A 14,914-nucleotide genomic window follows, 5' to 3' on the forward strand; every position below is an offset into this window, starting at 1 on the left:
AATAGAAAATATAATTTAATTTGTTTTCAATCTTAATCAAACAACATTAATTTTAAACTAACTAAATTAACATTAAACTATTGTTTCCCAAACAATAGGTTGCGGATCCGTGTTTATGGTTTGCGAGTAAATATCCCTTTTTTACATTTCCTACACTTTTCTTTTTACATGTTTTAAATGTCAGTTTGAGTCCCGGGGAGACGCCACATTTCACTTGGGAACCACTTGATTGACCCACCTCCTGCTCGAGCTGCTCCAGGCGTTTACTGGAGATCTTGAGCTCTTCCAGGTTGTGTTGGAGCGTGTGGTTCTCAGCTTCCACATCCTGCAATTCAGCTTCCAACTGCTGGATCTTCCTGCTACTGTTCTCCAGAGCCTTCTGCAGGCGCTGGTTCTCTGTGTCCAGACCCTGGTAACTAACCTGCCACAGGAATTAACACATCACTAAACTGTTACGATTATTCCATCAACTGGTTGCTGGAACTCTCTGCCCGCTTACAGTATCTATATACAGGTCTTGAATCATAATAATTTTGCTTTGATAATAATGAATGAAATGTACAGAATGAAATTAAATGTAAAAAAGGTAACTTGCAGCCACAACAGTACAATCTCAACATGATAAAACTTTCCATAACATACTCGGTGTGCCTATATTATTGCTGCTATCATGGAAATGGTATAATGAGTGGCGCTTATATCTTTTGCAAGCAGCATTGATGCTATTGAATGAATAGTAATACTTGCATTACTTGTATCACCTCTTGCAGAAGGAAGCTCTTAACAGCTCCATGCTACATTTCGGTTAGCTCCAGTACTAGCAATGGTTCTATTTTCCCACATTTTCGAACACATCACATCTCTGTTTTACGGCAGGTGTTCTCGTACCTCCAGTCTCTCGTTCTTCTTCGACGAGGCCTTGAGCAGCTCCAGGCTACGTTTCAGCTGGCTCCTCTCGCTCTCCAGTTCACGGTTCTCGGCCTCCAGCTGGGCGGCCTTGGCCCCCGCCAAGCGGAGGCCCTCAGCCAAGCGTCTAAGCTCCAAGTTCTCCTGTTCCAGCTGGGAGTTCTCCTTCTCTAAGGCCTCCAGCTGGAAGGACATGTTCTTCAGAGTGTCCAGGTTCTTCTTCAGACGTCGGCCCTCTGCCTCCAGCTCGCCGTTCTCCTTCTCCAAGGAGGACACCTACGGAGGAGGTAAGAACAGTAAGACGGCGTCAATGCCCATTGATCTGACAGGACTCCACTGAACCTGGAGGCCTCACGGTGAGCTGAAATTCTTGTTTATCTGCTCAACTCAGGATCTCATTTAGATCTCATCTAGATTACCACTCAGGATTAGAAAAATAAAAAGAAGCTATCTCAGATGTGTTCAGACTAATATAGACGTTTGAAGTCAGGGCAAACTTCTCAATCCATGTGGCTATGGCCATGAAGGGAAGGGCACACACGACAGATCCCATATCAAACTGGAAATCTACTATAGCCAAGATTACTTTTTTACCAATGCAGAATTTTAAGCCTTTAGGCTGGAAGGAGATGATGGCACATACTTTCTGTGAATAATAAACAAACAACCAGCTATGTGAAGCTTTGAGCTCTCTTTACCTCAGGCTGATGCGGACAGGGTTGAGAATACAGATAATGTACAACACATTTAACTCTGCTGACAATTAACTCAGTTAAGTTTTAACTAACGTCAGGTTGGGCAATCTTCCAATGTTCATTTATTTGATTCTTCCAAGTCTAGCGCTTGTATATAATCTGACAGAAAACTAAAAAAAAATCAAATTAAAAAAGACAGTGATGTGCTAAATTGTCCTGAAAAGAAAAATTAAGCCCAAACACTGCAATGTAGCTCATAAAGCAATTATCTTTATTACATCTTCATGATGGCAATGAGGAGAAGGCATGGAGGCTTAAATGTAATAAGTTAATTGCTTTAGGAGCTACATAGCAGTGTGTGGACTTTATTTATACTTAGTCTGTCAGCTAAATTATGTCCTGCACCAGCCCAACATTTTGAATACATGTGTGATATGTGTTTTGTTACATGTTAACAGTTTCTCACATTAAATTAAGATCCTAGTAAAGGAAGTCCATATCATGCCTACTAAGTTTATACTAAGTATAACTGAATGTTAAGGGCACTAGGACCAGGCAAAGAGCTGACACACTAAGTATAAATTAATATTTAGGGCACTAGGACAAGGCATTGGGATGAGGGACCAAGTATAAATGAATGTTAATGGCACTAAGACAAGGCAATGAGATAAAAGACTAAGTATAAATGAACATTTAGGGAACTAGGACAAGGCAATGAGAGTATAAATGAACATTTAGGACACTAGGACAAGGCATTGAGCTGACAGAACAACAGACCTTTTCACAGGTGATGCTCAGACTAGACACTTTCTTCTGCAGGCTCTCATTGTCTCTTTCCACTTTCTGCACCTGAATCTCCAACTCCTCTGCTCGCTCGCCTTTTTCCTTCAACACCTCCAGCTCTTTACCTGCGAGCACGCGCACACGCGCACACACACACACACACAGAAAAGATAAGAGGTCGACTCAAAAAAAAGGAGAGTAAAACCAATGACAAAATAGATATATAATCACAAGAGAATACTTTGCAGTACAACGTGCCTTAGGAATTAGTGCTTTCAAAGACTGGACTCTTCTGCCATTTCTCAGAGGATAAACAAGGAAGTTGTGATAGTAAAATATGAATAACACATGCTAGCAATGCATGGAAATGCTTAGTGTTTTGCTCAGTATTTTCTTGGCAAGAGAAGGGATACAAAGGTATTACAGCCTCCTCGGGTGTGCGAACAAAAACATACAGTAGATATATATAACAGAAGCACGTCACTCACGTAGCTGCTTCCTCTCAAACTCCATTTTATTGAGTTTGGCGCTGGTCTCACAGATGGACTCATGGAGGACACGGTTCTCCTTCTCCACGTCTTTGACCCGTGCCTCTGTGCCCACCTGGCACCGCTGGCGAAGGGATGCCACCGTCTGCCCCAGGTGCTTGTTTTCCTGCTCAAGACCTTTCAGCTAGAGAAAGACAGAGAGAGAGAGAAAGTTTAGAGAGAATTTATTATCGACCGAGGTATCAACACACCCTGGTTTAGAGATATACAGCGAGAATTGATTACCGTAATTGCATCACTAAGAGATTATGCTTATTTCATTAACTATTTTCTGCAGGGACTTGGGTGCATTAGTTGTTTGGCAAATTTTCTAAATCCAACAGAGAACAGTTGTTGAAATTAAAACATACCCTTTTTTTGTTGTCATGCAGCAACATTATTTTCTTGTGTTTTCATTCAGCCTAGGGATGAACTAAATAAATGTGTGGAAACAGGAAACCTGTATTTAAGATAAATCCTGAATAGATTAGCTAAACATATATTTGCCATTTATAAATCTAAATATCTCGGCTAATCAAAGCTGTTACAATTGGTACTGATGATGACAACAAAAGTCCCTTGAGGCATAAGACAGCCATCTGTGTCAGTCGCGCACGGTAGCAGCAATCTGTCTAGTCAATAAAACATAGTCCCTGAACCACCCACAGCTATCTGTGCTGCAGGGAAGGAGAGACAAAACCACACAAAGAACTCTCTCTCTGCTAAAGGAAATCTGATCCACACTTTGATAAAAGATAATAGCTATAGTCATGCCTTTTTCACAGACTATCTGGGAATGAGTCAGTGAAATCTTTGCCAATTGTGTGAGAGATTCTTGGTTCAAACCAACTGTACTGACTCGTATGTTGGAGTATCTGGGGATTTACATGCTAACCTGTAGAGCATATGCAACAATTATGGAAACACTTTAATCTAGTTCTACTACATTATGTAAGATTCGACACTGCGATTGTGGTATGTGGGAAACTACCATAGCCATTTTAGTTGAGTAGAGTAAGAGTTTGTATGGATCTGTAACATTGACGATTGAAAACATTGACCTAACAATGAATGTTGTCAGTCTAAATCACATCATGATATATTTGTCCTTTGACAGAGGGGAGATTCCTGCAACTTTTACATGAACAAACTAGACAAGAGGCACATTTAGTTTGTCTTTGGTTGATATACAGTAGTTATCACATGATGATGATTGAGTAAGGGTATAATAGAATCCTCAGAGAGAAAGAAGGGGGGAGAGGAAGGGGATTGTGTGTGAACGGATGTAGTGTGTTGCTGCGTTCACACTAGTGGTGATACAGCAACAGTCCACAAGTCATTTTCAATGGAACTTGTGTCTGTGCGACAGCCGTGACGCACTACGAATTAATTCGAGCTATCCATTTTATGAATAAGTAATATATAGGGCTTTTAAGTGTTTAATCAGACTAGCATAAAAAAATATATTACTTATTTTTTTAGTTGATTCCTTCATTTATAAAATATATAAATGCATGTAGGAGCCTATTATTATTCAATTAATCAAAAAGATATCGATAGAATAATCAAATAATCTATAGTTGCAGCCCTACATTAGAGTATGCATGGTTACAACAGACACAGAGAGAGGGGGGACTGACCTGTCTCTCTGAGTTCTCCCGGAGAGTCTCCAGTGTCTTCTCCAGCAGGGCTTTCTCCTTCATCAGGTCTGTGCTGAGAGACTCAGAGCTCTGCAAGGACTCTCTGTCTGCACACAACTCTCTCTCTAGCTGCTCCAACTGCATGGACACAAACAGTGAAATAAAACACACACAACATGGAGTGATTGGGATCTTGCACCTTTTCCCATGTTAAAATTAATCTCCTTGGGGTTCGTGCCTGTTGCTGACTGGATAGTGTGTCAACCACATGATCAGAAATTCTAAATGTATGTCCCTTCTTGGCATGTCTACTGCTTGAAATTGTTGAAGTTTGCCTGTGTATGCACACCGCTGCAGTTTCATCTAAATGCATGCTGGATGATCACTGGAGAGTGCATACTCATAGTGATTATTAATCCATGATATACCAGACTTATTTAGAATGCAGCACCCCATTCTGTTAAACCAACTCATGCACACGCGCGTGCACACACACTAAGACACACAAAGCATTAAGAGTGCTTCTATTGTTCAAGAGTCCCAGAAAGCATTCACACCTTAATGTGTTTTGAACCAGACTGAGCCACCCAGCAATAAATTCCAAACTCTGGGTTTCAGAGTATTTATCTATTATTCCAAGAGCACAGAGAAAGGCTTACTGAAAACAGCTAAGAGTCTTCTCTTAGTGAGGGGCACTCGGGCTGGCAAAGAAAAGGAAAACGCCGACCTTGCCTCGATTTACAGCTTTGCTTTCATCCTCCTAGTATCTGCCCCTCACACTCTGTCTCTCTTTTTTACGTCTTTTCTTTCTCTTCCCCTGCTACGAAGAGAGTCTGAGCAAAGCACGTGATATATTGATCTATATTGTAAAGACGGGCTGGTCCCACATGCTAATGTGGCTGGTTAATGGTAAATTTGAGGAAAGGCTAAGGCTAGCACAGCTGTGTAAAAGCACAAATAACAGAGGAGACAGACTTTCAAGAATACTAATGACTTTTTTCCCCCCCTATTAATTAGAATGCTATTAGAATGATGCAGTGAATTTAGGGAGAATGTTTGTTTTCGTTGCATGGCTTCATGGTAATAAACTACATAAAAACGTCATAAAAACATTTAGGTGTTGCTATTTATTTGAAATGATCAAATATCTTTCATTCACATGAAGGCATAATGCGACAAATACAAAAGTCCTCTATGAAATCAACGCATCACAGGTTGAGTAAAAGTCATTTAGGGGGTGAAGTATTCCTTTAAAGACAACCAAAATCTTACAAAATGAAGAAACAGTACTTTGAACTTGTTGACAACTCTGCCCTCAGCTTCCTCTCGCTCATCACTAAATAAAGCAAAAACGGGCTAAGAAATAATCTTAGAAGAAAAAGCATAAACCTTGAAAACGTTGACATGAGTTTCTGTGGTGTTAATTTGTATAACACAGTAAAATCCACAGTAAAAATCTGGAAGGAAGTGCAGTCTGAGAGTGTAACTCTCAGTGTCAATTTAACCCATTAAGACAGAGAACGCATCTCTGTTATTTTAGACTTCTTTGGCTATTAAAAAATAGCAAATATACAAGCTCATAGCGCGGCACCGAGTGCCACGCTATGAGCTTGTAGATCTGCTATTTTAGAAAAATCGTGAAAATGTGTGCAAATCTTTGAATATATATATTTTTAAAGCGAACATTTGTAACTCAAATCTTTGCTTCTGGGGGGGTCCCTCGAACAAAATATTTTACAAATCAAAGATTTGCAAAAATGTTCACGATTGATGTTGATTGATAATATATATAGTAAATAGCAGCTATGAGCTTGTATATCTGCTATTTTTGAATAGCCAAAGAAATCTAAAATGACAGCGTTCCCAGATTGAATGGGTTAAGCAAATGTAACCAAATGGACCCGTAGCATGTGGTGTGGTCCCTACCCTCTGAGTGAGCCTCTGATTCTCCTGGTTGGCTTTGGCCAGTTTTCCAGAGGCGTCCTGTCCGGCTGCTCCTCGGAGCTCTTCCACCGTCTTCAGCAGCGTCTGGTTGTCCTTCTCCAGCTTCAGCAGCCGGCTGGACGTCAGATCATTCACCTCCTCACCCAGCGACTTCTGGGGAGCTGTGCAGGCAATGGTGGACACAGTAACGAAGTACTTAAGTATTTTTTAAAAGCAAGTACCCCAGTACTTTCTCAAGAACAAATTGTTGGACAGAGCAACTTCCACTTGAATACTATCTGTCCACGTGTATCTATACTTTGACTCAAGTCAAAGTAAGTGGGGTTGAGTACTTTGTCCACTACCATGTGCAGGTGACAGGGTTGGGCCTGTCTGGAACTGCTAGCAGACACAGTCATTCAATATGTCTACAGGCATTTTTTTCAGACTGGCATTTTTTGTAGCCTGCACAGTAAAATCCTAAGTGTTGATTTAACTGTGAGTGTATAAATGGTCCATTTGTAAGCTCTGAAATTGATAAAATAATACTGGATGCAAATAATCCTCATCAGAGACAATATCAAGGAGACAAGGCTCAAAACCATGAACCATATAAACCAAGTGTACACAGACTGTAATTATGTTTTATCCAAATACCATTGCTAGATTTCTAATATTATACTCACTACTCAGCTACATCTAATTTATCTTTGAACCATTGAAGTGTTGTTTTAAATAGGGTCTTTAACCAGATCTTTGGCTACTTATTCTTCAAGGGGTGTTGAAATTTAATTAGCATACTTGACCGTGTGGAAAAAAAGAGTGGTCCAATCTGTCACATATACACCACAGCCAGAGCCAAGCACCAAAGGCCAAAGTCTGTTGTTGGTGTCCCAACCCGTCCTTCACCTCAACTACACTCACACACCCACACAGTCAAATCCTGAGTGTTGATTTAACGTACATTAACACTGACAGTGTAAAATTGGACTCATAATGGTATGGGTACATCAGCTCAGAAAGCCTGTGTTGTCCAAAACATCCCCACAACCCCACAGCACGCCAACTAGGACAGAAACTGTCAATTGTAATCTAAATCGATAAATTGCCATTCAGATCATTGTGAAAAATATTTAAAATACAATTTCTGTTAGAATTTGTGATTTAAGATACAGTAAATTCATCACTGATGAAGGCCTATACTAGGGCAGAAGTGTTTGTCTATCCTCCCCTAAATGTGTTTTAAAGAGAGAAGACGACATGCTATGAGTGTCTGACCCTTAATTTCTTTTTTGAAATTCATGACTGCTCCGATTGTTTTGAATGCGAGTTAGTGGTCACATACTGTGTAAACAGTGTGGTTTTGTGAATCCGATCCTCAGTTGCTATTTTGCTAACAAAAACATGTATGCCAATAGACTACACAAAAGACAATAGACTACACATTTCATAATGCTGTGAACTCTGGCTGACACCATGGAGGCTACTGGAGGCAATATGTGGCAACCCAGAATAGAATCAAATAATTTGTCTTTATGAATTTAACAACTATACCTTGCGGTCCTACCATAAACAATGAGCCTCCTGAGCCTCTTCTGCTCTCCTCATCATTTATCCAATCCAACTATTTTAGCACGTAAACAACAGTAGCTTCCTCCTGTATCGCAGAAACCTTCTCTGGGTCAATCTACCTACTGTACCACCATTATCCTCTCTTACCTTCAGGCCGTTCGGGGGTCTTGGAGAGTTGTTCCAACTCCCAGCCCAGGTGTAGGGATTCATCCATGCTCTGTTTCTGGGCCATCTCCAGAACCAAGTTCTCCTCCAACAACTCATCCATGCGCTTACGATCCATGTCCCGATCCTGCATACAACAAGCAACCAGTGTTTAGGAGTAGTTATACAACACTGATGTTACCCAAACACTGGGTTCGGAACCCATTTTGGGTCGTGGACAAATTTTTATGGGTCACCAGTACGGTAAATATCCCTTTTTAGCCGCGAGCTGAAAGCGCTGCGGCTCTACAGACAGCCTCAGACATCGTCACTCGCGACACGACATGTTTTCGGGACACCTATTTGTCTATCCTGGCTGTCCTTCACTACTTTACAGCCAATGGGGAGACACTACTTTAAAGCCCATGGACGGCCCATGGACGGCCAATGGACGGCCGTCATTCACAGCACCCGCCTCCCCTCGCAGCACCCCCCCCTCCGTCTCCATCTGTCCCAAGTCTCTCTCTCTCTCTCTCTCTCTCTCTCTCTCTCTCTCTCTCTCTCTCTCTCTCTCTCTCTCTCTCTCTCTCTCTCTCTCTCTCTCTCTCTCTCTCTCTCTCTCTCTCTCTCTCTCTCTCTCTCTCTCTCTCTCTCTCTCTCTCTCTCTCTCTCTCTCTCTCTCTCTCTCTCTCTCTCTCTCTCACACACACACACACACCAGCTCCAGCGAAATGTTTGTGGTTACTTTGTTGATGTGTTAGCAACATGCTATGCTAACCGTAATAGTGAGAGGACAGAGTGAGAGGCTGAGAGTCATAAAGTCATTAAGTCATAAAAAGTCGGCCAGCGGAGAATCTTCTAATCATCTGTGACTTACAACAGCCGCAGGGCTTCAGTGTTGATTTAAGTCTGAGGAGCAGTGGAAGTACTCAAATGTTTTACTTGAGTAAAAGTATTAATACTGCAATGTAGAAGTACTCTGTTACAAGTAAAAGTCCGCAATTCAAAATTTACATGAGTAAAAGTACAAAAGTGTTGGTATCCAAATGTATTTAAAGTACCAAAAGTAAAAGTACACAAATGTTTGAAAATAGCAGATCTACAAGCTCACAACGTGTCGCGATGCGACACTTTGTGAGCTTGTAGATCAGCTATTTTCAAATAGCCTTGGTATAAAATAGGGCTAAAGTGGTTAATGTATGTTTTATAATGTAATAATTTATATCTGCAAAGTAACTAGTAACTCAAGTTTTCAAATAATTGTAGTGGAGCAAAAGTACAATATTTGCCTCTGAGATGTAGTGGAGTAGAAGTACAAGTACTGAAAACTGGAAATACCACAGTAAAGTGAAAAATACCTCAAAATTGTACTTAAATACAGTACTTGAGTACATGTAGTTACTTTACACCACTGATGACATGCCTGTCTAAGACAAGTCCCAGAGTATTCCTAAAACTGTATATATCTGTAGGCTATTTTTATTTAGTTATTATTGTCCATTTTATTTTCTTGCTTAATATTTTCTTTTCTTCATTATATCAATTATATGTAGAACCATCTGTGGTACAAGTTCCAACAACATTTCGCTGCTTGTATCTTTATGAGTCAGTAACAAATAAAGCTTCTTGAATTCTGCACAATCCTAATGTTGTAATTCACTGCAGAAGGACTTGTTTTGTACCACAATAGGTAGCCTAGTCCTATACCGGTTACTTATTTTTATTTTAATGTTAAGACATTTATGCTTGAATGACAGTGATTAGGCCATAACATGTTACAGCACTATACAAAAACAAGACATGACAAAGTCATAATATAGCCGCAAAATGTCATATTGAGGTATGCCATTTTTTGGCAGAGTTCTTCTACATTGCAGTATTGATACTTTAACTTGAGTAGTTGGGGGGGACACACACACACAATACAGCTGCTAATAATATGAATGTCAAATCATATTCAAAAGGACATATATATTTTTTTTTAAGTTTTTTTTTTTTTTTTTTTTTTCAAAAAGTTTTTTTTTTTCATTTTTTTTTTAAATTTCAATTTCTCAACGGCAGATTGGGGCAAAAAAAGCCTGCCGCTCGCGGCTAAATTATGACTTTAGTCATTTCTTGTTTCTGTTTGTTTCATTATTTGAAAAGATTATCGAATGTATTAAAAGAAAATTACGCAAAACATTTTTACATAAAAAAAGAAAAAACTCAAACAAATTCCATAAATGTACAAAGATTAAGAAATAGAGAAAATAGTAGATCTACAAGTTCACAGCGCGTCACATTGCGACGTGTTGTGAGCTTGTAGATCTGCTTTTTTTTTTTTGGGGTCCTGGGAGACATCAAATGTCTCTTTTGGGTCTAAACTCTATAATGAAAATATACATAATGAAACGACATGACCAAATGCTACAAAGGCCTTGCTTAACCACTTAAACCCTACAGTAAAAACCTTCAGGGTTATGTACTTGGAAGCGGCCTTTTTTTAAACACAAGATAAATTAAACACTAAGGATTTTAGTGTGTATGTAGTATCCCATACTTTGTACTATACAGTGGGTCGGGGCCCCATTATTATGGGTCGTGGGTAAATATCCCGATTTTAACATTTCCTACAATTTATTTAAACTATCATTTCCAAAGATTTTCAAGCATTGTGAGCTTGTAAATTGGTTATTTTCACCATTAAATAAGTGGTCATTTTGTATGTATATCTGTAAGTTTGGGTCCCGGGGAGACATCAAATTTCTCTTTTGGGTCTCTGCTACACTGCTATACAGTAAGTGCTTTGTGGCGATCTCACCATCTCCAGGTCATGCATTCTGGACTTGAGCTGCAGGCTCTCCTTCTCCAGGAGGTGCAGTTTGTCAGAGCGAGATCTGTTACTCTCCAACTGTTCCTCCAACATGGTCTTGGTCTCCAACAGAACCTGGTTGTCTTCTTTCAACTCCTATGGACACACACAGAACACAACAGAGCAACACGTCAGAACAAGTCAGATACATACACATACACAGTACTTTACACAAACTCACTCTTTTTACAGTTCTTCAGACAACATTACACAAATTATTATAATCACTACTCTTACATAGTAGCATCAGAAGCAGAGTTTTTACTTGGAGATGCCCCTGAAAGTGTAAATGAATGCCAATATATTGCATTTTGTGTTCCTCCCTCTGATTTCAGAAACATTTTTAGATTTCAGAGGGTAATTTTTTGGGCTTTCTGGTAGTAATAGTAGCAACAGTAGCAGTTGTAATAATAGTAATAGGTAATGCTAGTAGTAGGAGCAGCATGTGTGTACAGTATACGTAGAAAACAAAAACGAGCACTCGTGCACGGATCACGAAGATTCACAGTAAGAAAGTAATAGCCAGCACGGACAGTCACAGCATACATACACAGACGTGTTTCGGCGTCAAGCCTTCCTCAGCATGTGCACACGCTGAGGAAGGCTTGACGCCAAAACATGTCCGTGTATGCTGTGATTGTACAGTATTTTGTACCTCAACTCTGGCTTTGTAGAACTCGATGTCGTGCAGTCTGTCTTTGTATCGACTCAGCTCACTCTCCAGTTTTTCAACACGGATGGCTTTCTCTCTCAGATGGTCCAGCTCGTCTCTGTACGCCCTCGCCGACCGAGCATCCGACATCAGCTGGTAGCTCTGTGGGGGATTGAAGCATTAACCATTTAACCACAAAAAAACGTTCTAAAATATATTTCGAAAATTGCAGATCTAGAAGCTCACAATGGGTTGCAATGTGACACGTTGACGTGACATGGCAAACATTCTCAGTGTTAATTTATCCATTTGTAACTGTACATGTACAAATGGAACAAAATGGAACCTTACTGGTCCATTTACATTTTTACATTCTCAGAGTTAAATTAACAGAGAAGCTGACTTAAAGCAGCACTACAGTATGTAACTTTTTTTTAATTAATAAAATGTAATTTTCCAACTGATGGTCAAGATTCAATTTATCCCCTGAGCAAGCAGGCTCTAATAGCTCAATGGTAAGAACGTCAGCACTTGCGCAGGAAACCGAGTTCAAATCCGGGGTAGAAGAGGAAAGTTACATAGTGCAGCTTTAATCCTAGCCTTATAAAACAGAAGGCACTGAAATGTGCAAACAGTGCAGTGAAAAGAGATTCAATGTGATAGAACAACCATGCTTGTGCAGGGAACTAGGAGTCACATAGTGCAGGCATCCTGTCGTACAGTGGGGGTGGGGGGCTCCAAGTTACCAGAAAGTGATGTAGTGCAGGTCTCCTGCGTATGGAGGTGGGGTGGGGGGGATCTAGATATGGTCATGGAGTCTGATCGAGGCAGGCACAACGGAATGCCACTGACGCTGTGTGCTGCTTACAGAGTTGGTGTTGTGAAGAAGATTTGTTTTCTTCCAAAAGAGGAAAGTGGAAGAAATGTCTCAAGAGGTTGGAAGGTTCATAAGCAGTAATATTCCATGGCGTGCAGCTTAGCAATAAGCTACTCCCCAACCCGTCAGTCACAAATACGTAGCAGAAGAAGCTAACAGCAGTATTCAACGTTGTGTTAAACATGACCCTGCCTGTTCCTTAATCATTAAGATCATGGGTATGAATGTGTGTCTTCATATGGGTGAGAGAGAACAGAACAGACAAAGACATTCTCTCTCCCCCTCTTTCCCAGATACCCACCAAATAAATACTTTCCTCTCCCTGAACCCATCCACCTCATTTACTGCGGCCAGCCAAACAGTCAGCCAACCAACCAGTCTAAATCAAAATCCATGTCAGCCTGTTTGTAATGGCCCATAATGAGCTTTAGCTGGCTGATTAAAGCTTGGCAAGGCAGCACAAGGAATGGACTGCAGGCACAAGGAAAAGGCAGAGAAGACAAGGTGCAGGGAACTCTCTCTCTCTCTGTGTGTGTGTGTGTGTGTGTGTGTGTGTGTGTGTGTGTGTGTGTGTGTGTGTGTGTGTGTGTGTGTGTGTGTGTGTGTGTGTGTGTGTGTGTGTGTGTGTGTGTGTGTGTGTGTGTGTGTGTGTGTGTGTGTGTGTGTGTGTGTGTGTGTGTGTGTGTGTGTGTGTGTGTTTACCTCTTGCTGAAGCTTTTTCAGTTCCACCTCCATGTTTTCTGACTCCTGTCTACAATCCAACAGCTGCTCACTCTTTTCCTCCCTGAGAGAGAAGATGAAGAACGGATAGACAGAAAAGGGGGTTGTCATGAAATGTGACATTGACGACAGACAGAGAGAGGACAATATATAGTGTAACTGTAATGGGTGAAACACATACATTGGGACTAAAGCTTTATCCACTACAATCACACTGACTGTCCCTACCTGCGTCAGCCAAGATCCTTCGGCCAATTTCATGTATTTCATTGACAAGGCCTTCAAAAAAACATGCACCTCCATCTTGTAGGAATTATCTGATTGATTAATGCAGTTATACAGAAGTGCTCTAATCATGTAAGAATACGCAGAGGCTTCCTCTCGCCTGTTCAGAATAATGGACTGAAAACTGTGTGCATTGTTCTTCGCCAGGACACAAAGCACTCCACTTCCTGAATAATCAACACCTGAGTGATGGGTTTGGGTCAATAAAAGCTCAGTCCTCACTTCCTCTATTATTTGATATTTCATGAGTTGTTCCTGAATACACCCAGGTCCCTTGTATCCAGTGGTGGATAGTAGTACATTTACTAGACAGACGACCCCCCCCCCTCCACTTTTTTTTGTACGTACTTTTTATTTTATTTTCTAATGCTTTTTTTGTATATCATTTTTTATTTTCTCATGCCTTTTTTGTACATAATGGTATATATTTTTTCCTCTGTATTCTTATGTTGATTTTTGAACTGTTTGGTTGCTACTATATATGTCTATGAAATTAATTCAAGGACCCCAACGGAAACAAGCCCGCAAGGACTTTTTTGGCCGGACCTTCTAGACAAAAGCATTATAAATGTAACTGTGTTGTTTTACATTCTTTTGCCTAATAAAAATTTCAATCAATCAATCAAACTATACTATACTATACTGTACCCAAGTGCAATTTTTACTGTACCCAAGTGCATTTAGGTACAGTACTTGAGTACTGTACCTAAGTACCAAAGTGCAATCTCACATCACCATACGATGCATTGTGTGAGCTTGTAGATCGGCTATTTTCTCTATTAATGATATTTGTTGAAGAATTCTGGAAATAACTTTTTTGAAAAACGCCTAAATATCATTATTATATAGCAATGCATTGATATAAAAAGCTAAATGCACTTTGTAATTTGTACTTTTGAATACTTAAGTATTTTTAAAAGCATATACTTTTGAATACTTCAATATTTTTACTCCTGTACTTTATCTCAAGTACAAATTTCTCTCTCTCAAGAGCAACTTTCACTTCTGGTTGAGTAATATTTCACAGAGAGTATACTTTGAGTACTTTTTCCACCACAGCATTTATCACCTGGGCTTTTCATTGGATGAGCAGAACTATGCATGCCTTTACGACAGTAAAACCGAGAAAACTTCACTGTCTGACACTGTCCCTTCATTGAGCGTCATTGTTCTGATTGTTTGAACTTCACCACATCTCTGATTAGAATCTACAGTATGGGGAATGCCAGTAGCTAACAGTAAAGAGAGTCGACCACAAAACCAGAGAAAAACAGAATGAAAGGAGGGAAATAAATAATGACTGGACATCAACCGCAAAAACAGATTTGATAGTGTGTTC

At 40.1% G+C, this 14,914-nt stretch overlaps 1 protein-coding gene across 5 annotated transcripts in view; it reads right to left on the reverse strand.

Moving 5' to 3' along the window:
- Window positions 1-14,914, reverse strand: part of ccdc88ab (coiled-coil domain containing 88Ab) — a 105,472-nt gene that overhangs the window by 28,602 nt on the left and 61,956 nt on the right. For all 5 annotated transcript variants that reach the window (XM_084076749.1, XM_084076751.1, XM_084076748.1 and 2 more), the window contains 10 exons: window positions 13,273-13,354; window positions 11,697-11,855; window positions 10,991-11,137; window positions 8,194-8,338; window positions 6,478-6,656; window positions 4,552-4,689; window positions 2,873-3,056; window positions 2,379-2,509; window positions 889-1,182; window positions 239-421 (listed from right to left, as the gene is read on the reverse strand). In XM_084076749.1, the coding sequence (XP_083932875.1) occupies window positions 239-421; window positions 889-1,182; window positions 2,379-2,509; window positions 2,873-3,056; window positions 4,552-4,689; window positions 6,478-6,656; window positions 8,194-8,338; window positions 10,991-11,137; window positions 11,697-11,855; window positions 13,273-13,354 (1,642 nt within the window). The remainder of the gene's footprint in view (window positions 1-238; window positions 422-888; window positions 1,183-2,378; window positions 2,510-2,872; window positions 3,057-4,551; window positions 4,690-6,477; window positions 6,657-8,193; window positions 8,339-10,990; window positions 11,138-11,696; window positions 11,856-13,272; window positions 13,355-14,914) is intronic.

The sequence above is a fragment of the Gymnoscopelus microlampas genome (genome assembly GCF_963454915.1).
Source record: "Gymnoscopelus microlampas genome assembly, chromosome: 13".
Taxonomy (NCBI): domain Eukaryota; kingdom Metazoa; phylum Chordata; class Actinopteri; order Myctophiformes; family Myctophidae; genus Gymnoscopelus; species Gymnoscopelus microlampas.